The sequence below is a fragment of the Rana temporaria genome, chromosome 9 (genome assembly GCF_905171775.1).
Source record: "Rana temporaria chromosome 9, aRanTem1.1, whole genome shotgun sequence".
Lineage (NCBI taxonomy): Eukaryota > Metazoa > Chordata > Amphibia > Anura > Ranidae > Rana > Rana temporaria.
Genome location: NC_053497.1, coordinates 159331219 through 159354626, shown reverse-complemented (window position 1 = coordinate 159354626; position 23408 = coordinate 159331219). Strand labels below are relative to the sequence as shown.

General features: G+C 46.0%; 1 protein-coding gene across 1 annotated transcript in view; it reads left to right on the top strand.

Annotated features, from left to right (window-relative positions):
• LOC120914249 (neuronal cell adhesion molecule-like) overlaps window positions 1-23408 on the top strand; it is a 507806-nt gene that overhangs the window by 383792 nt on the left and 100606 nt on the right. The window contains exons 9-10 of the mRNA XM_040324873.1: window positions 2963-3085; window positions 9059-9235. Of these exons, the coding sequence (XP_040180807.1) occupies window positions 2963-3085; window positions 9059-9235 (300 nt within the window). The remainder of the gene's footprint in view (window positions 1-2962; window positions 3086-9058; window positions 9236-23408) is intronic.

Here is a 23408-nt window from a genome sequence, read left to right as displayed (position 1 = left end):
TGTTTTTCTTCTTCTCTGGTAGAAGGGTAGTTTTACAGCTCGATATCTTTTGGATATACTTCTCCAAATCATCCCCAAAGAGGCTTTCGCTATGGAAGGGGAAGCTGGCCAAAAGCTTTTTGCACGGGGCTTCTGCTGACCAATGCCTTAGCCAAAGAATTCTGTGCATAAGCACCAGCTGGAGCATGAGGTGGGATGCCTGTTGGTTAGAATCTCTAATGGCATCCCCTGTAAAACATAAGGCCCTAGGCATATTCTCCCAAAATGTGATCTGTTCTAAAGTCAGATCTTTCATCCCCTGTTTCACCTGGTCCTTTAAGACCTGACACATACCCACCGCCGCTACAGCAGGTTGGGTTACTGCGCCTGCCAGGAGGAAGGATGATTTTGGTAAAGATTTCAACCTTTTCTCAGCAGGGGGCCAGATTCAGATAGGTTACGCAGATCTAAAGATCCGCTGACCTATCTGATTTACGTTATGCCGCCGCAAGTTTTTGAGGCAAGTGCTTTATTCAGAAAGCACTTGCCTCTAAAGTTGCGGCGGCGTATCGTAAATCCCCCGGCGGAATTCAAATTCCGCGGCTAGGGGGCGTCTACAATTGAAATCAGGCGCGTCCCCGCGCCGATCGAACCACGCATGTGCCGTCCGCAAAGTTTCCCAGCGTGCATTGCTCCAAATGACGTTGCAAGGACGTCATTGGTTTCAAAGTTAACGTAAATTACGTCCGGCCGTATTCGCGAACGACTTACGCAAACGACGTGAAAAATTCTAAACTCTGCGCGGGAACGACGGCCATACTTAACATAGGATACGCCGCACGTACCCCTCCTATAGCAGGGGTAACTTTCCGCCAGAAAAAGCCGAACGCAAACGACGTAAAAAAAAAGCACCGGGCGGTCGTTTGTTTCTGAATCGGCGTAAATGCTCATTTGCATATTCGACGCGTAAAAGATACGGAAGCGCCACATAGCGGCCGGCCTGGAATTGCAGCCTAAGATCCGACGGTGTAAGTCACTTACACCTGTCGGATCTTGGGCATATCTATGCGTAACCTGATTTTATGAATCAGGCGCATAGATATGACGGCCGGACTCAGAAATACGACGGCGTATCAGGAGATACGCCATCGTATCCTCTTTCTGAATCCGGCACAGGATCTTTAAATACCTGGGCATTGTCCACCGGACAAGTTAGGCTTTTATTTACGCCTAGGAGGAGAAAAACGCTGATCTGGGTGTTTCCAGTCTGCGTAAATCAGATTCTCCAATAAAGGATGAATCGGAAAGGCACAGGCAGCCTGTGGGGATTTTAACGAGCCCAGAGAGGAGACAGGTAATTCAGTTATCTCCTTAGAGGGTAATCTAAATGTGGAGTGCACCACTTCAGTATAATATTGCACCAGTGACTTTAGAACCTGAGAGGCAGAAAAAGGTTCCTCTGATATCTTGGATCCCTCAGAGTCCTCATCCCCCGATGGGGCCTCATCCTTCTCAGATCTTTCTGCAAGGAGATCAACAGTTTCATGCCAGTCTTATCCTTTGGGAGTACTCAGCCAACCACATGGAGATCTTACGTGCCCTTAAACACTGCTGTGTCCCTTGCAGGGAAGCGCCAGGCATGTGAGGTTCTTCCTTCCTGCCTGTTTGCCGTTATAAGACGTGCCTGTGCACGTGTGCGCGCCCGTGCACGTCCCAGTGCCTGTTCAGGCCGCCCACCTCCCATTGAAATTGTCATAAAGCGTGCCCCTGTGCGTGCGCGCATCCTAGGTGCATTCTTCGCACCCCTGTGTGGTTAATGGCGTTCTTCTGTGTGAGGGAGATCCTCCAGTCATTGTCTGGAGGGAGAAGGAGGGCAATGTCTATGGCAGAGCTTGCAGCGGAAGGAGTGTGCTGGCGCTGGGACTGACACTGCTTTGGAGCCTGGTGAGTCAAAACTCAGCTCTTTACTCCCGCCAGTGGCGGCCTCAAAAAATACACCCACTCTAAATAGGAAAGGTCCTTAAAGGAGTTGTAAAGGAAAATTTTATTTGCCTAAAATGTATGTCTGCAAGGTAGACAGACAGAAAAGTGTAATGATTCTGTTAAAAAAACAAGTAAATACCTATTAAATTCCTTCCTCTATATCAGCTCCGGCATTCTAGTTTATGTTCTCTCATTCACTTCCTCGTTCGTTCATGTAAGAACTACATTTCCCAGTATGAATTGCGGCACGCCCAGTAATTCACACCTCCTTGAGGTCTTTAACTCGTAGAGAGCGTCCCGCCGCACAGATGTAGTTCCCAGGAGGGGGTGAGCACGTTACTGACCACCGCAATAAACCCTCCCGTCACAGTGGTCAGTAAAATCAGACAAGCAGTAAGTGAACAGAACAGAGAAGAAATAGAGCAACTTCTGAGCAAAAACGAACAATAAGGAAGTGAAAAGAGGAATGTCTGCAGGTAAAGGATGCTTATTATGGAAAAAAAAAATTCCTTTACAACCCCTTTAAGTTTTAAAACTTAGGACCCACACCTTAGACACTGGTGAAAAAACTGAGGTACTTCCCTGATGGGAGGGGTTATATGGAGGGGAACTGTCTTTGATTAGTTGTACCAGTGTCCAATCACCTCTGGTGACCATACAACCCACTATGTAATGAATAAGAGGCTCTGTGTCCCGTGGTGTACGATAAAGAAAAATATTTTTCCTTTCCTCTTCACACATTTTTTTTTACTTTGTTGTGTCCTGCCAGTTTCACACAATTTTTCAAATGTAGATAGTATGTTCATAGGTAGCATGTACACTGTTCAGTGCAGCTCAAAACAACATCATTGGAAAAGCATTTTTCAATTTAATTTGCAAGAGATAGGGGGAGGAGGCAGAGCAGCACTGAAGGTCTGCTTTAAGTTAACATTGAATATAATTTATTTTTAAGATTAGGTATATTTCTAGATCCATTTAAACCATCTTTTTTGGTTTGCAGTTCCCAGCCCACCTTCTGGATTACGTATTGAACGGCTGTCTGACACATCTCTTGCACTGTTTTGGGGACCTCCTGAACATCCCAATGGAATCCTTACAGGCTACAAGATTTCTCATCACTTAGGTAAATCAAAAGGGATTGGCTGAATGGGGCTCTTATTTAAAGTTCTAGTGACATTCATTATATCAAGGTAAAGCTCAATTTCCGTTCATTATAAGAGATGCATTTTCAAATAAGGCCTTGCATGACTAAATTACAGCATTCAACTGTTTTTTTTTTATATGTATTTATATTATATTATATTATATTAGCCATAATGTTCATAGCTCCCAACTGTCCCTGATTTTTAGGGACTGTCCCTGATTTGGAGCAATGTCCCTCTGTCCCTCCTTCCCCCTCATTTGTCCCTCATTTTGGTCGATTCAATAGAGTTGTATATAAAATGAACTTTTTATCTTTTATTATCTTTTATCTATAAGTGTTTTCCAGCCCTAAACCTTTCATCTGATTTCTAAATTGCTGCATTTGTAAATTCCAAAAGCCAATATAAAGGAATAGTAGTGGTAAAAAAAGCACTTGTGGGTTTAACCAATCTTGTTTTTTTGTACACTTCTCCTTTAAGAGGGCATGGCAAGGGGTGTGTCCTATGCCTGCATACTTTTTCTGATAGGTGTCCCTCATTACCATCTCAAAAAGTTGGGAGGTATGATAATGTGCAGCAGTTTACAGGGAATTTGCTTACTTTTCCCAAGTATAGCTTACATACGAACTTACAGTGCCTTTACTGTACCCTAATCACCAAAAATGTCCTTTTATTTTGACACAATAAAAAAGATTGTTTAAGATGCACTCACAAGGTTCCAGTGAAATAACTTGCCTGTCACTGTGTACACCCAGTATAGTTTAGTGAATATGTGAACAAAACAAGAGTGCAGATTGCATGAACGGAGTCCCAGGAAGCACTCACCTCCCTTGTAAATTATGCAGTGACAGGAAAGGCAAGATCCTTTGCAAGAACTCTCACTGGAATCACCAATGAATCACCAAGGAAGAATCTGTTCTTAAAAAGTAGGTTTTGGTTGTCGGACACAACCTGAAAGACTTCAACAAATCCCAAGTGTCTCCCTCAAATGAGAAGATCATGGACAAAATAAAGGATGTGTAAAATCCCTATTGAATTGAATAATCCTTGCCAAAAAAGTGGTCCTAGGTCTCATGACAGCTCTATGAAGGATGAGAAAATGTGACTTGCAAGACAAGGTTGCAAACTTTACAATACTGCTGGCACAAGTCATGACAATAAAAAAATCTGCCGTCTAAGACATTACACAAAGTGGTATCTTACCATATCCGAGCATGCGGTAAGATACCGTATAGCGTTTGTGAAGGATGCTTCAGTTTAATTCTCCCTGCTCGTTATGCTGTGTGTGTGTTAGAGGATTTCAGGTGTGACTCATTCCTCGGCTAACAGGCTGTTGATATGGTAATGACCTTTCCTCAGCCAGTCCTGGTTCAAAGGGTAAATGGTCTAGTGTGTTGTGTGAAGAAGCCCTGTGGTTACTGTTTACTGTGATTAGAAGGGGCTCATGTTAATTATTCTGATTGCTTCATTGTGGTAATTACCTTCACTGATGTCATTATCTAAAGAAAATGTGTTTTCAGAATCGGCTCCGAAATGTCTGCCCATGATCTGTATGGAAGCCCCAGTGTGAGGGGGCGGAGATTTGTCATTGTAACAGTTTGGAAATTACATATAAGCTCTGTGTTATAAAATTAAAGTCTGTCTTGTTCCAGCATTAACCTTGGCTTCTGTGTGGATTATTGGGCCATCCCAGGGAGTTCTACTCATGGAATACTGGGTGATTTGCTTTTATGGGAAGAAGGGAAGACTTTGACGGGGATATCTTCCACTACCGTCACAAATGGTTGGCAGCAGCGGGATTTTCCCTTCTATTCCCCTTTACACCCGGATTCCAAGCAGACACTGGAAGAACTACTGGAAGTTCGTGGAAGGATTGCTAGCAACAAAACCAAGCGGGTCATCATAGCAGAATTAATGGAGATAGACCAGGAGGACGGGATTGCAGCAACGCCAGCAGTACAAGAGATGGAGACACCAGTGATTCAGGAGGAGGAATCGCCAGCCAACAAAGTAATGAGAGAGAAGCTAGCATGGTTCAGTCCGAACCCAACGGCGGATGTGGTGCTGAAAGTGATGGACCTGTTAGCGGAGGAGGCTAAACAAATAAGAGACGCAGAACTACAGAAGGATAAACAAATAAGAGACGCAGAAATACAGTTAAAACTGGCAGCAGTCCAACAAGCAGCCGCACATTCTCCAAACAGTGAGTACAGCACAGCAGACTCAAGGAAGATTCAGTTTAGCGCTTTAAAAGCTTTTGATGAAAAAGACTGTGAAATTGATAACTACCTGGCAGATTTTGAGCGACAATGTAACCTGCACCGAATAGCTAGAAGAGAGTGGGTTGCAATATTGTCAGGAAAACTGTCAGGCAAAGCTTCTGATGCTTTCCGGACCGTGCCAGATCAGGATATCCACAGCTACGCCTGGGTTAAAGAAGTGCTCCTGGCTCGTTATGCAGTAACCCCAGAGTCCCACCGACAGAAGTTCAGGGACTCACGCAAAACCACGAAAGACTCTTACGCGGAATGGGCATGCCAGTTATCCCTGTCGGCCTCTAACTGGGTTAACAGCAGCCAGGCCACCACCGCAGAGGACATTTTGCAACTAATGCTCCTGGAGCAATTTTACAATCACATCCAGACGGACGTCAAAGACTGGGTGAGAGATCGCAGGCCCATGACTCTACCAGAGGCCGCGAAGTTGGCGGATGAATATGCGGATACTCGCAAGACAAACCAGGTCACGCCACAGGTACAACCTCCACGACCAACGGCGCCCTCATACCCACCAGCCGCTAGATACCAACCTCCTAACAGACCAATGACATCTAGCCCTCGCTATCCACGCCAGGAGGACAACGAACAAAGCTGCTTCCGGTGCAAACAGCTGGGTCACTTCAAGCAGAATTGCCCCATGAATGACAACACCAGGTCAAATTGGTCTCAACCTGGGTACCGCCCACGAGCAGCAGCCCATTGTGTAGACTCGGCTTGGGATCCCCAGGAGCTGGGTCCGGAAGAACCATTGGGCACCCCTTACGAAGCCCTCATGGTACAATCCTTTATTATGGACAACAGGGAACACCATTGTCAGCTGGTCATGGGCGACAGCCATGAGCTGGAGGGGCCCTGGAGGGAGCTGGGCAGAAGGAGGCACCGCCGGCCACCCTCCAAGAAGAAGAGGTCCTGGAAGCCGTATAACAAGCTGAACTGGGAGGAGAAGAAGCGACTGGAGGAGAGGGAGTCGCAGCGGGCGTCTCAGATGCGGGCCGAGATGTTCGCCAAGGGCCCACCGGTGGCCCCTTACACCACCACCCAGTTCCTGATGATGAAGAACCACATGGAGAGCCTGCAGGACATGAGCAAGCAGGAGCTGATCCGTGAGTACATGGAGCTGGAGGAGTGCATAAGCCGCATGGAGGAGGAGAACAACCACCTGAGGTCACAGCAGGCTGACCCCCCCAGGCTCCATGAACTGGAGATGGAGCTGGAGAAGCTCAAAGAGGAGAACCGGCGGCTGCGGAGGGAGAAGGGGGTGGCTGACCCTATGGGGCACTGATCCAATCCCCCCCCCCGGACTCTGAGCACCAGTGCTACAGCATTTCAACAAATATAACTTTTTCTTTTTTATGAATCTCCTGTGATTGTCACTTCAGAGCCATAACCTGCCCCCTCCCATAGCGGGACACCTAGACCGCGGCGCACAGACCCATTCGCCGTCTTCACACTGACTTCTGGTGACTCTGCAGATCGCACAAAGACTTGGGGACTGACCGGCGGGTGATCTGACGACCCGGTGACATACCTGAGTCGGAAGCAGTTGCCAAGGGAGGTCAGTCACGCCAAACGGAGTTAACCTCGGACTAAAAGCTCTGAACCCGTCAACCCTACTGGACCAGGGAAGGTCCAACCGGGTTGCCGGAGCAGGGAGAAAAAGGGGGGCCATTGTGAAGGATGCTTCAGTTTAATTCTCCCTGCTCGTTATGCTGTGTGTGTGTTAGAGGATTTCAGGTGTGACTTGGCTAACAGGCTGTTGATATGGTAATGACCTTTCTGACCCATGATCTGTATGGAAGCCCCAGTGTGAGGGGGCGGAGATTTGTCATTGTAACAGTTTGGAAATTACATATAAGCTCTGTGTTATAAAATTAAAGTCTGTCTTGTTCCAGCATTAACCTTGGCTCCTGTGTGGATTATCATCCCAGGGAGTTCTACTCATGGAATACTGGGTGATTTGCTTTTATGGGAAGAAGGGAAGACTTTGACGGGGATATCTTCCACTACCGTCACAGCGTTTTTCAAAAAGCTATTTAGTATTCACTAAAGAACGCTACTAAAATGCAGCAAGTCATGCGATATTTTAGTAGTGAAAGCATGCAGTAATTTACCACCGGCAGGAGCTGACGTCCTTACCACAGGCTGTTACTAGCTGTTTTTTAAAGTGCGGGCAGCATCCCTGCTGACAGCTGAAAGTTAAAATAAAATAACAAAAATACAAATTGAGAAAAAACATAAAAAAAAAATGATGTGGGGTCCCTCTCAAAATCAATACCAAGCCCTTATTCAAGCATTTAACAAGAGGGCCCCCAGATCCCAACCCCCCTCCCATGTGAACGAGTATGGGGTATGTAGTAAAAAAAGACATTAGAATATATGTAAAAGATAGGGCCTCTTTTTTAGTAAGGATTATTCACTTCATTAGGGACATCCATAATTTTGTCTATTATTTGAGGGAGACACTTTGGATTTGTTGAAGTCTTTCAGGGTGTGTCTGACAACCAATACCTACTTTTCAAGGACAAATCATTTTTTTTTATTCCCTCTCCTGTCACTGCTTAATTGACAAGGGTGGTGAGTTTTTCCTGGGCAACATGACTCTATTTATGCTATCTGCTCTATTGTTCTGTTCACATATTCAGTAAATTGTACTGGGTGTATGTTGCTGTGATGCAGTCAAATTTTCCTTGAGGGTTTCCTTGGTGCTTTGGTTTGTTTTGCCTGTCCCATTTTCCTGGGACTGCTTTTAGATATACCATTAGTTCCATAATAAATAACAATGTAATTTCCGAAAGAAAAGGTAATTTTTTGTACTACAAATTACCTGGGACAACATAGTGGCTAAGTGCTTTTTGCCTGGCAGCATTAGGATCGTCGGTTCAAATCCCAATTATGGCGCAACCTGCCTGGAGTTTACATTTTCTTCCTGTGCCTGCATGGGTTTCCTCCCACACTCCAAAGACATGTTGGTAGAATAAAGGATAAGTTCACCTTTGGGAGCATGTTACACTCATATTTAGGGTGTAACACCAGTGCCCCCCTCTCTGTGACAGCGGGTGGGGGATGCTCTCCGCACACCCGTTGTCATGGCTGCATCATTTATTCACAGTTTCCTGTGAATGAACTACAAGCTTTCAGCTGTTGTGGCTGTCAAAGAACTGTGAGGGGGCTGGTGAACGGTCTTGTAGTTTATTGATCCTTTCTGCCATTCAATAACTGCTTGCCTTTTTTGGAGGTACAGTGTACTGAGAGTCCAGTCATTGCACACACAATCTGCTAATTGCAGGTGCAATGCTTTACAGGATGCAATGTAAAGAAATAACAAAAGTCTAAAAAATTTACAGGCAAAAGATGAGTATTTATTTTTTATACAAAAGGTGAACTTTTGCCTAAATTGACCCTAGTATGTGTATGTGTACAGTATGTATACATGTGAGTTGGGAAGCTCCTTCAGGGCAGGGACTTAAGTGAATGTACAATATACTGTTTTTAAAGCGTGTGTAAATAAGCGTCTGTGTTATATAAGTACCTGTAATAAATAAATAATAAATTGCTGCAAGATGAAAAAACAGGCCCGCAGTTCTATGCAGTGAGCATGTTTTCTTTGTAATGGAGTCAGAAAAATAATTGTTGTTGCACACTCCTGATCTTCCTCTGTTCATCTATTTCTTCCAGTGAATAAGGATCATACTGACTCATTTGTACTGCAAACCATCAATGATCCAACTCAACAAAACTGGACATTTCACAACATGAGTGCCAAGGATACCTACAAATTCTATGTGTATGCCAAAAACTCTGTTAAAGAAAGTTTACCTGCCAAGATAGAGGGCAGCACAATGAAAGAGCTAGGTGAGGAATTTGAGATTCATTATAAGTATCATTGGTTACATTATTAAATAAATAAACTGTCATATTTTTGATTTTACCATATTTTCCCCGTTGATAATGGTAAACAGGACAAAAAGAGGGCGAATCTCCCCAACGACAGCTCATAAAAACAGCTATAAAAACTGACAAACATTTTTTTTTACTTGGTAAAACCAACTTTATTAATATAAAGCACATATTACATGACAGTCAAGCACATTCGTCAATCAAAGTACAGTTTCATATGGGGAAATGTGTGATCATTTTGTTTACGTGTAGCACTACCCCTGTAGGAGCTGCTGGTTTGAATTTGGGCCTGCCATTACCTTACCACATTCATCTTAGGCCTCGTACAGACGACCCAACATGTCAGATGAAAACGGTCCGCGGCGACAATGACGCTGCCACGTACGCGACCCCGGAAGTTCAATGCTTCCACGCATGCGTCGAATCACTTTGACGCATGCGAGGGATTTCGGCCGAGCGGACATGTCCGATGAGTCGTACTGACCATCGGACATGTCCGACGGACATGGTTCCAGCGGACATGTTTCTTAGCATGCTAAGAAACATTGGTCCGCTGCAAACCTGTCCGCTAGGCCGGGAATCCGGTCGGCCCTACACACGACCTAACATGTCCGCGGAAACTGGTGTGTACGAGGCCTCAGGGGTCCTTCTTGAAGAGTTATTCACATCATTTTAAATGATGTTTTTTTTCATGCCGAAAAATGATCGTGTGTACGCGGCATAAGTGTTGGTGCAGACCACCAACACTTATGCCGCGTACACACGATCATTTTTCGGCATGAAAAACACATACTTTAAAATGATCGTGTGTGGGCTTCACATCATTTTTCAGGTTCTGAAAAACGACAAAAAAAAATTTGAACATGCTGCATTTTTTAACGTTGTTTTAAACAATGTCGTTTTTCGGGTTGTAAAAAATTATCCTGTGTGGGCTAAAACGACGTAAAATACCCGCGCATGCTCAGAAGCAAGTTATGAGACGGGAGCGCTCGTTCTGGTAAAACTACCGTTCATAATGGAGTAAGCAAATTCATCACGCTGTAACAGACAAAAAAGCGCGAATCGTCTTTTACTAACACGGAATCAGCTAAAGCAGCCCAAAGGTGAATGGAACTTTCCCTTTATAGTGCCGTCGTACGTGTTGTACGTCACCGCGCTTTGCTAGATCATTTTTTAAAAACTATGGTGTGTAGGCAACATCGTTTTAATGATGAAGTTGGGAAAACGTCGTTTTTTTTCATGCTGAAAAATTATCGTGTGTACGCGGCATCAGTCTCTTTTTCCAAGATTTTATTAAACAAGATCAGACAGAGGGTTAGGGGAGATTCAGGTACCTTGCTTTGCGGATCACGGGGACGTTCTTGAATCCAGAGAAAAAAACGTTTCCACACTGGATTCAGCAATCACCGGATAGGTCTCTCTCACTGACCTAGCAGCCGGTGGGAAGCTTGTTCAAAAGTCTCTGCCACAGAATTGATGAGTGTAAACGAGTCGTTGCACAGTCCTCTGCACAGGACAGTGTAACCACCAACACACTTTGCTAAAGTTCCAAAAACACAGCTACACGGTATACTAAAATAGTCAAAACACAAATGAGAACACCGAAAACAGTAGGCACCACATCCCAGGCAAAACTATTAGAACATGGGGGGGAGAAGGGAACAAAGGGATTTTGTCGGCGCAATTAATAATTTTATAGCGATGAGAAAGAAATCGTCTTTAATCAATATTGTATAAAAATACAAAATAATTGTATTAAATACAAATCAATAGAAACACTGATCAAGTTAGATATTATAACATAATATGATGGTCACAATATAGCAGGTTGCGGTTATGCCAAGATGGAAAAGTCGCAGAGTCCCAACATGTTTCGCAAAATGCACTTCAGGGGAATGCAATGTCCAATAATGCTTTTACATCTATAAAAAAGATAAAAAACATAATATAATTAATATTACAAATTTAAAACCAGATATTATATAGACAATAACGATGAATAGGAGTGACTGAAGTGTCATCGGGGCCAAACAAAAAATACACGCTTACCCAAGCTACCAGCTGGACCAGCAGTCCAACCACCATCAGAGGCATGGGATCAAGATGTGAAAACCCCACAATGGGAGGAGGAGCGTCCCGAACACACCACAAAGGACGCTAAAGGGGACTGTGTGGACAAAAAGCAGAAAGCAAACCCACCCATGAGCATCTGCGGCAGAAGGCAATGCAGGATTTCTTCAGAATTGCCGGATTCCCACGCACCGTGGGGGGCATTGATTGCACACATGTGGCACTACAGCCCCCCCCCTCCCCCGTGCCACAGAGCACATATACCGCAATCGTAAACATTGGCATTCCATCAACGTACAGGTGATAGCTGATGCCCAATGCCTCATATGGCACGTCCGTGCCAAACACCCAGGGGCCAGCCACGACAGCTACATATACCGTCAAAGCAACATCCCAACGGAATTCGAACAGAACATGTACAGGGACAGCTGGCTGGTTGGTGAGTGACATGGGAGTCAGGCATGACTGTCCGACCCCATGATGCAGACATCATGAGGGGCACATTCACGACTAACATCCTCCTGTCTTTTTTATCTTCCAGGTGACTCTGCATATGCACTTTGGCCCCATCTCATGACTCCATACCGGAATCCCCAAACCAGAGGAGAGAGAAAATACAATGCTGCACACATACGTACCCGTGCAGTGGTGGAACGCACATTTGGCATCCTGAAGTCCTGTTTCCGATGCCTGGATAAGTCCGGGGGGACCCTGTTGTATTCCCCAAACTTTGTGTGCCAGATCATCGGTGCATGTTGCATGCTGCACAACTACGCCATGAGAAAGGGCCTGGAGATTGACATATGTGATGACCTGACCCCCGAACCACACAGTCCCCCCCTGAACGAGGCTACCCTGTCTGCTGAGGGAAGAGCAGTCAGGAGTTCCCTCGTGAAACGTATCTTTACACGTTAAACACACACATTCATCATGGCACATGGACAATGCACGCATGCACACCACTGTGGTCCCTAGCTCACACACACCACATCCACCTCACATTGGATTAGCCCAAGTCCACCATGCAGGACTTGGGAGCAGCAACGCCACGCCAAGGCCCCAAGAATGTCGCTGTCCATTCATACCACATTCACACGGTCGTGGGGATAACTTTTCCCCCCTGACGACCCGGGGTGACACGCCTTACTGGCAGGTATGTCACCCCCACATTCACACACCAGTCACACTGTAGCCTGCACTACTGACTGTGTGCAGTCACAATAAAAAGAAAAAACTTATAACCTGAGCCTAAAACAAAATTAAAAAAACTCATAACCTGAACATAAAACAAAATAAAAAAAACTCATTAAATGATCATAAACAAAAAAGAAAAAAAGGCACTCATTTGCCCTGTCGTGGGCCAGGGCATGGTGCCACGGCTCCTGGGCCTCAGTTCCCTGGGGGGAGCCTCGGGTGGGGGGGTGGGGCATCTGGAGGAGGATCATCCCCTGGTCCCTCCCTGGCTGGCTGCCTGCCCTCCAATGCCAGGGCAATGCGAGTGAGGACCGCATTTGTCTCAGCCTGCATCCGCAGCTGGTGGGTGGTGGTGTGGCGCTGGTGGCGCCTTGTCTGTCTCCCCTCCGCCTGTATGGCCTCTGCCAGGCTCCTCCCCTCCACCTCGATGGCAGCTGTATTTGCTTGGACAGCCACTGCAAGGCTCCTGACCTCTGTCACAAGGCCTGATGTGGTGGCCTGCAGCTCCCCAAGGCAGGTCACTATCGCTGTGCAGTTCGCACTGACATCCTTCAGGCTGTCAGTGATGGAGGTAGTCTGATCAGCCTGCTGTGTGAGGGCCTGCTAAACAGCCAATGTGCAGGCAGCCTGGGTCTGGGCCGAGGAGGCCAGGCTCTCTGCCAGATGGCGCAGGTCACCCACTATAGCACCCATATGGCGGGTCTGCCGGGCCTGGTCCCTCGCAATATTTGCCTCCAAGGCATCTGGATCACCCCTGGTCTTCCGTGTAGCCTTCCTGGGGGCAGGAGAGGCTTGGGGCCGTCTGGACAGGGAGGCCCTTGAGGGGCTTTCCCCGATGGAGGAGGAGGCCCTTGAGGGGCTTTCCCCGATGGAGGAGGAGGCCCTTGAGGGGCTTTCCCTGATGGGGGGGGAGGCCCTTGAGGGGCTTTCCCTGATGGAGGAGGAGGCCCTTGAGGGGCTTTCCCTGACGGGGGGGTTTGGGAGGGTCCAGTGATGGGGATCTCCTCCACGAGGTAGACACCTTCCTCTAGAGTACCGTGCTCCTCCTCGACTTCCTCTAGAGGAGAGGTGTGGGCACACTCCTCCTGGGATGGCGTGGGTCGCCCAGCAGCCGACGATGGCCCAGCTCCCTCCAGCACATCTGTGGATGACACAAAGCATTCACATGTTGGTGGACCCACACACTTGTCACATATTCCCTTACACCCCCACACATGCTACAAACCGGATAGGAGATAAAACACACTTACCTGTCCTCTAGGCCTGATCAATGGAGTCATAGCCCTCCAGGCCCTCTACCTGATCCCTCTCCAGGCATCGGGCAATCACCTGCTCCTCGGCACTGAGCCTGATGGTAGTGGCTGGTCCACCTCCCGTGCCCCTGGTGTGCTTCCTCATCCCGGCCAGCTTCTCTCTCTCACCAGACGACGCAGGTCATTTATCTTTTTAGATATGTCCCTTGAGGCCCTCCGCTCATTGCCAAGGGCATTAACCTGCAATGTGATCTTCTGGAGGATCTCCTCCTTCTTGACCTTGCTGGTGGTGCCACTCTGTGCCCCATGGAGGTACACGTTGTACCTTGACATGGCATTAATAACAATTGCCTTCTCCTCAGGTGAAAAGTTATTTTTCCTCCTCTCCTTGCCTGAATTTCCAGCTGCCGCCATCGCTCAGCAAAAGTACCTTGCTTCAGGGGGGGAAACAAGCATGGATGTACTTTTGCGCCGGACAGGCGCATGTCTGGGCGTATTTATGCGCTCGGCGTAAGCCGGTGGGCCGGCGTATCCCAGGAAGTTGCGCCGGCGTAGTTGTGAGCATGCGCACAGGGGAGCGAACATACGTCCACCTCACTGCGCATGCTCCGTTCATGTTGTGCTGGGCGTAAAACACTGCTCCACGCTCGGACCATCATTTGCATAAGGTCACACCCACTTACACTTACGCTGGCTTACGCCTACGAAATTATGTTACGCCGGCGCAACATTGGGAGCAAGTGCTTTGTGAATACTGTACTTGCCTCTCAGAGTTACGTCGGCGTAGCGCATATGAGATGCGCTACGCCGGCACAAAGATGCGCTGCTCTTCGTGAATCCCAGCCATTGAGTGGACATTTGTCTCACTATATTAGTTATTACACAAAAAATAGTTGAGGTAATTTTTTTCAAAAACAAAAAGAAAAGGGGCAATAACAATGATGAAAAACGGAAGAAAATTAAAACAGAAAATAAAAGTTGACGCTCGACCTGAGTATATCAGTTGAAGCTTACCACAAGATTAAAGTAAACCTTTGCACACACGTCCCACCTGCTCTCTGCACAGCTAAGCCGCAAGAGCAGGTATTTATAGGGGCTGATTTACTATGCTCTGTGCGCTGCGCTGGTTCATGCCTTAATTAGTGCGCCGGGTGGAGGCTTAATTGGGCGCATGAACCAGCGTAGCAGCCGGCGCATTGAAAGTAATATGTAAAGCCGCGCCGAACTCCCTATAGAAGTCTATGGGAGAAATCAAAAGTGTTCATTTTAAAGGCTAATCTGCAAGTTTTGTCCTAAAAAGTGTTTGGGGACCTCAGTCCTGCCCCAGGGAACATGTATCAATGCTTTTTTTATTTTTTAAAACGGCCGTTTTTTCGGGAGCAGTGAAATGAATAATTCTTAAAGTGAAACAATAAAAGTGAAATATTCCTTTAAATTTCGTACCTGGGGGGGTGTAATGTCAGCATGTGAAATAGCGCATTTTTCCCGCACTTAGAACTGCCCCTGCACAAAGTGACATTCAGAAGGAAAAAAGTCATTTAAAAATTCACACGCGGCTATAATGAATTGTCGGCTCTGACAATTCTAAAGGGATTCATTCATAAAACAAAAACAAAAAATGTGTAGGGGTTCCCCCAAATTAAATTACCAGGCCCTTCAGGTCTGGAATGGATATTAAGGGGAACCCCGCCGTAAAAACCAAAAAAAAAAAGACGTGCGGTTCCCGGCAAATATCCATTCCAGGCCCTTCAGGTCTGGTGTGGATTTTAAGGGGAACTCCACCCCAAATTTAAAAAAAAAATGGCGTGGAGTCCCCCTAAAAATCCACACCAGACCCTTATCCGAGCACGTTGACCTGGCCGGCCGCAGAAAAGAGGGGGGGACAGAGTGCGCCCCCCCCTCTCCTGAACCGCACCAGGCCACATGCCCTCAACATGGGGAGGATGTCCCCATGTTGATGGGGACAAGGGCCTCATCCCCACAACCCTTGACCGGTGGTTGTGGGGGTCTGCGGGCGGGGGGCTTATCAGAATCTGGAAGACCCCTTTAACAAAGGGGACCCCCAGATCCTGGCCCCCCCTATGTGAAATGGTAATGGGGTACATTGTACCTCTACCATTTCACCCCAAAAAAAATGTCAAAAGTGTTAAAAATGACAATAGCCGGTTTTTGACAAATCTTTTAATAAAATCTTCTTTTCTTCTTTCCTTCGGGTTTCTTCCGCTGCTTATTTCTTGGGTCTTCTCGTACACATCTTGCCCGACGTGTTCTTCTATCTTCTCCGTCCGTCCTTCAGCCTTCTGGTCCCGCATCTTGCCCGTTGTCTTCTCCTGTCTTCTTCTCCTTCCGTCCGCCAGCCTTCTCGTCCAGCTCTTAATTCTTCCCCGGACGCCGCGTTTGAATTTGATTTGGCCGCCGTGTTGCGCTCCTGGGACCCGCCCCCCTCTGACTCCACAAGTAAACTCCTTAGAAGGTCATGTGCGTCAGAGGGGGGCGGGGTCACAGAGCGTCACACGGCGGGGGAATTCAATTTCAAGCGCGCCGCCCGGAGAAGAAGATGCCGCCGCTTCCAATTGAAGTTCCCGCCGTGTCACACTCATGTGACCCCGCCCCCCTCTGACGCACATATGCCACACGCGGACTTTCATATGAGTTTACTTGTGGCGTCAGAGGGGGGCGGATCCCAGGAGCGCAACACGGCGGCCAAATCAAATTCAAACGATGGGTCCGGGGAAGAAAAAGATGTGGACGAGAAGGCTGGCGAACGGACAGAGAAGAAGACAGGAGAAGACAACGGGCAAGATGCGGGACCAGAAGGCTGAAGGACGGACGGAGAAGATAGAAGAACACGTCGGGCAAGATGTGGTCGAGAAGACCCAAGAAAGAAGCAGCGGAAGAAACCCGAAGGAAAGAAGAAAAGAAGATTTTATTAAAAGATTTGTCAAAAACCGGCTACTGTCATTTTGTAACACTTTTGACTTTTTTTTGGGGGTGAAATGGTAGAGGTACAATGTACCCCATTACCATTTCACATAGGGGGGGCCAGGATCTGGGGGTCCCCTTTGTTAAAGGGGTCTTCCAAATTCTGATAAGCCCCCCGCCCGCAGACCCCCACAACCACCGGGCAAGGGTTGTGGGGATGAGGCCCTTGTCCCCATCAACATGGGGACATCCTCCCCATGTTGAGGGCATGTGGCCTGGTGCGGTTCAGGAGAGGGGGGGGGGCGCACTCTGTCCCCCCCTCTTTTCTGCGGCCGGCCAGGTCAACGTGCTCGGATAAGGGTCTGGTGTGGATTTTTAGGGGGACTCCATGCCATTTTTTTTCAATTTGGGGTGGAGTTCCCCTTAAAATCCACACCAGACCTGAAGGGTCTGGTATGGATATTTGGGGGGACCCCACGCCATTTTTTTGGGGGGGTTTTACGGCGGGGTTCCCCTTAATATCCATTCCAGACCTGAAGGGCCTGGTAATTTAATTTGGAGGGACCCCCATTTTTTTTTTTTTTTTTTTAATTATTTTTAATGAGCAATGACTGTATTCTTTATAGCCATGAGTACTTTAAACTTCCTTTTTTTTGTTTCACTTCAGAAATGACATCTTGTACAGGGACAGTTCTAAGCACGGGAAACATGCGTGTACCCCCTCCCCCCCTGTATGAAATTTAAAGGAATATTTCACTTTTATTATTTCACTTTAACCACTTCCATACCGTGCCTATTCTGGCACTTCTCTCCTTCATGTAAAAATTATATTTTGTTCCTGGGAAATTACTCAGGACCCCCAAACATTATATATAATTTTTTAGCAGACACCCTAGGGAATAAAGTGGCGGTCATTTTTTATTTGATTTCCAACGGTATTTGCGCAATAATTTTTCTAACGCCTTTTTTTTTGGGCCCAAAAAAAAAACACGGTTCATGAATTAAAAAAATAAAAAACAGTAAAGTTAGCCCAATTTTTATGGATAATGTTAAAGATGATGTTACACCGAGTAAATAGATACCTAACTTGTCACGCTTTAATATTGCACACACTCATGGAATAGCGCCAAACTTCGGGACATAAAAATATCCATAGGCGATGCTTGTTTTTTTTTTACAGGTGACCAGTTCAGAGTTACAGAGGAGGTCTAGGGCTAGAATTATTGCTCTCGCTCTAACGCACGCGTCAATACCTCACATGTGTGGTTTGAATGGTGTTTACATATGTGGGCGGGACTTACATGCATATTCGCTTCTGAGTGCGAGCTTCTAGGGACAGGGGCGTTATTTTATTTTTTTGTTTGTTTTTTTTACCTCATATTTTTCTTCTTGCACATTTTTGACACTTTTTTTGATTTTGGATCACTTTTCTTCCTATTACAAGGAATGTAAACATCCCTTGTAATAGGACTAGTGTGTGACAGGTCCTCTTTATGGAGAGAGGCGGGGTCAATAAGGCTGGAAAGCATGGTATTGAAAAAAAAAAAAAAGATCTCATGCTTTCAGCTGCAATCATGTTCGTTCAGCACAGTGGTGTAGTGTATAGCACTTTGACCTAGCAGCAAAAGGGTCGCTGGTTCGAATCCAGCCCGTGACACCATCTGCATGGAGTTTGCATGTTCTCCCTGTGCCTGCGTGGGTTTCCTCCCACAATATAAAAACACGCTGTAAATCGGATCCGGTCTAAATAAGCCCTAATATGCAGTAGTATATTTAGGTTTTGTTCTGCCCTAGGCCTGACTACATATCTGCACCTCCTAATAGAAAAATGACCCACCCCTTCCTGTCAAGGTCACACCCTGTTTTTGTATGACCCGCCCAGGAATTTTCAGGGGACCCACACACTAGTTCTGGGGGGGAGGGGGGCACTGGATTCCCTTAACCACTTCCATACCAGGCACTTACGCACCTTCCCGCCCAAGCCAATTTTCAGCTTTCAGCACTGTCGCACTTTGAATGGCAAATGCGCAGTCATACACCACTGTACCCAAACAATATTGGCGTCCTTTTTCCCCCACAAATAGAGCTTTCTTTTGTTGGTATTTGATCACCTCTGCGATTTTTTTTTTGCGCAACAACTAAAAAAAGACTGCAAATTTTGAAAAAAAAAACGTTTTTATTTTTTTATGTTAATTTTTTTGTAAATACGTTTTTCTCTTTCAATTACGGGCACTGATATGGCGGCACTGATGGGCACCGATGAGATGGCACTGATGGACATCGATGAGGTAGTACTGACGGGCCCAGATGAGGTGGCATTGATTGGCGGCGCTGGTATGCGGCACTGATGGGCACTCATAGGCGGCACTGATGGGCACTCATGGGCGGCACAGATGGGCACTCATGGGCGGCACTGATGGATACTTATGGGTGGCACAGGTGGGCACTGATAGGTGGGCACTGTGCATGGATGGGCACTGTGGGGTGGCACTGATGGACACTGTGGGGTGGCACTGATGGACACTGTGGGGTGGCACTGATTTTCCCAGGTTGCCAGTCAGTGCCCATTTGTGGGCACTGATTGGCATCTTTTTTCTTTTTTTTAATGCTTTTTTTTTTTTTTCCATATTTTTTTTTTTTTTTTGCCCACCCTGGTGGTCCAGGGTGGGCATCCCTGGTGGTCCAGTGTGGTGATCCGAGCGCGAACGCCCCCTGTCAGGAGAGCCGCCGATCGGCTCTCCTATACTCGCGTCTGTCAGACGCGAGTGAGGAAGAGCCATCGATGGCTCTTCCTGTTTACATCGTGATCAGTCGTGATTGGACACGGCTGATCACGTGGTAAAGAGTCTCCGTCTCCGTGAGAGACTCTTTACCGAGATCGGAGATGCAGGGTGTCAGACTGACACCCCGCATCACCGATCGCCGCGCTGCGTGCCCCCACAGGCGCGCACCGCATGAAATCCTGCAGGACGTCCTGTCAGGATTGTGTAACCACTTCCCGGACATAAATCGGCCATAGGCTGGGCGGGAAGTGGTTAATTTGCATAGTTTTTCTCTCACTTCCTGTTTGGCTATGGGGCAGGAAGTGAAGGCAAATCTCCCCAATTGGACACAGATAAGACAAAATAAACTGACAGGGCCTATAACCCTCCCTCACTCTATCCAAAATTAAAGAAAATAAAACGTGTTGATTATAGTTCTAGTTTAAGCACAAATTTCATAGAGTTTTATTGAGAGCCCTAAGAAAATATAACCATGCCAATAGGCCAGGATACAGCGTTGCTAATATGTAGGAATGTGTGTGTTAGAGCACCCCACCCAATGTTAACTAAAAAATTATTAATTTGCAAATAAGTATTATCTGCTCATTTTTTGGGGGGATGTCTGCACCCCTGATAGTGAGAACATTTGTGAGGTGTCTTCACCCTTTCTAATTCATTCACTTCCTGTCACATAGCCAAACAGGAAGTGAGGGTAAAACCTTACTAATATCTTTTCTTGGGGACACAGAGATCAATCTAAATAGTTTCCCATTATGTAAATTGCACTCTAGCATTTTGCGGTGTACACCCCAAATTATTAGGTATCTTGGACTTTGGGGTCCATTTACTAAAGGCAAATCCACTTTGCACTACAAGTGCAAAGCAAGGAAGAAAACAAAACAACTTTGCTTCTACAGGATTGGATGTTAAAACCATCAGTGCTTCCTCTCTGATTTTCAGCAACTATGCTTGTACTGCAGAGTGGCTTTGCCTTTACTAAACCCCAAACTAAATAATCATTTGGGGCAGGGATCCTCAAACTACGGCCCTCCAGCTAGGGTTGCCACCTCATCCCTTTAAAAAGGAACACATCTGAATTACACAGATTCTGAGGCTAATTTAATGCAGATAAGGCACCAAGTGAGTTTAATTACCACCTTAATCAGCCACAGAACCTGTGTAATTCAGATGTGTTCCTTTTTGAAGGGATGAGGTGGCAACCCTACCTATAGCTGTTGTAGAACTACACATCCCATGAGGCCTTGTAATGCACTGACATTCACAGACATGACTAGGCATGATGGGAATTGTAGTTCCTGAACAACTGGAGGGCCGTAGTTTGAAGACCCATGATTTGGGGTGTACACAGCAGTGCTGGAGTGCAATTTGCTTAATGGGGACACTAGTTAGATTGACCCGTGTCCCCAAGAAAAGACACTGGTAGGGTTTTAACCTCACTTCCTGTTCAGCTGTGTGACAGGAAGTGAAGCCAATTTTAAGAAAAGGGACACAAAGCTCAACCCCCCAAAAAAAAAAACACAAGCAGGGGTTCTAACACTCACTTGGCTTCCCTCAAACACCCACAATTAGAATAGGATTGCCTTGCCCTAGATTTAAGCACAGTGCTGTAAATCAGCACTTCAAGCCTGTCCACCAATAGCCCCCCCCCCCCACATTTCATGATTACACACCAGGAAAGAAGCTTAGACAAAAATCACACCTAATTTGTTAGGCCCTAACCTAGTTCAGCTGCAGCTGTCAAAATATGTTGCATGAAAAAGTAACAAAAAACAAACTTCAAAATTTTAAAGTAATTTTTATTGGTCAACAAAACAAGGAAAGAAAAAAAAACAAACACACACAAACAAAAATACATTTTAAAACTCAAAATAAACAGATTTAAAGTCGCAACATCTTTACAATTTTGTCATAAAATAAGGCCACAGAGACAAATACATCAAAGTGAACATCATTTAAAAATAAACAAAAACCATTGGCAAAATAAAAACCCATGCAACAAACCACATTTGTGTTCCGCAACAGCATTTCTGCCTGCCCCTATGAGGGCAGCTGAGGATTGATCGATGCACGGTTTTTATAACATGTGCTAGTAATGAAGCAATTGAAATCACATGAACAAATTGCAGTCTCTAGTGTGGGTGAGCTTACACCTGGTTAATTAACCCAACCCACGCTCTATGACCATCCAAGTGATTTTCACCTTTTAAAAAGAAAGGATTTTTTCTAAGTGTTTGAGCAGACTCAGTTCATCACACATGTAGGAACAAAGCTGCAATGGCATGAGAGTTTTTTGTTTTTTTTCCCTGATCTCATGCTTTCCAGCCTGGCCCGGTCATTGACCAGCAATATGGTCCGGGGCTCAAGTGGTTACAAATTAACAAAACACTAAAGTTAGCCCAATTTTTGGTGATAATGTGAAAGATGATGTTACACCGAGTAAATAGATACCTTACATGTCACGCTTTACTATTGGAAACACTCCTGCAATGGGGCCAAAATTCATTCCGTGAATATCCCCATAGGCGACCTTTTTCTTTTTTTTCAGGTTACCAGTTTATAGTTACAAAGAAGGTCTAGTGGTAAAAGTATTGCTCTCGCTCTAACGCACGCGTCAATACCTCACATGTGTGGTTTGAACGATGTTTACATATATGGGCGGGACTTACGCAAGTCCCGCCCACATATATAAACATCGTTCAAACCACACATGTGAGGTATTGACGCGTGTGTTAGAGCGAGAGCAATACTTTTAGCACTAGTCCTTCTTTGTAACTATAAACTGGTAACCTGGAAAAAAAAGAAAAAGGTCGCCTATGGGGATATTCACGGAATGAATTTTGGCCCCATTGCCAGGAGTGTTTCCAATAGTAAAGCGTGACATGTAAGGTATCTATTTACTCGGTGTAACATCATCTTTCACATTATCCCCAAAAATTGGGCTAACTTTAGTGTTTTGTTAATTTTTAACCACTTGAGCCCCGGACCATATTGCTGGTCAATGCCCGGGCCAGTTTTTGTGATTCGGCACGGCGTCGCTTTAACTGACAATTGCGCAGTCGTGCGACGTGGCTCCCAAACAAAATTGGCAACCTTTTTTTTTTCCCACAAAGAGAGCTTTATTTTGGTGGTATTTGATCACTTCTGCGTTTTTTTTTTTTTTTAGAGCTCTAACCAAAAATAGAGCGACAATTTTAAAAAATAAAGAATTATTTTTACTTTTTGCTATAATAAATATCCCCAAAAATATATATTCTAAAAAATAAAAAAACCCTCAGTTTAGGCCGATACGTATTCTACATCTCTTTGGTTCCAAAAAATCGCAAATAGCGTTTAGTGTTTGGTTTTGGCAAAAGTTATAGCGTCTACAAAATATGGCTTTTTTTTGTTTTAACTAGTTATTGCGGCGATCAGCGATTTTTATCGGTACTGCGACATTATGGCGGACACATCGGACACTTTTTTGGAACCATTGGCATTTTTCTAGCGATCAGTGCTGTAAAAATGCATTGCTTACTATAAAAATGCCACTGGCAGGGAAGGGGTTAACATTAGGTGCGAGGGAGGGGTTAAATATGTTCCCTGGGTGTGTTCTAACTGAAGGGGGGGTGGGACTGACATGGGTAAATGACAGATCGCTGTTCATGAAGGGGAACTCCAGACCCAAAAAAAAAAATAACGTGGGTTCCCTCCAGGTGCATACCAGGCTCTTAGGCTTGGTCTGGAACATAAGGGGTTAAACCCGTGCAAAAAAAACAGCGTGGGGTCGCCCCCCCCAAGATCCAGACCAAGCTCTTATCCCAGGCACGCAGTCTGGCCAGACAGGAATGGGGGTGGGGATGAGCGAGCGCCCCCCCCCTCCTGAGCCGTACCAGACCACATGCCCTCAACATGGGGGAGTGTGTGCTG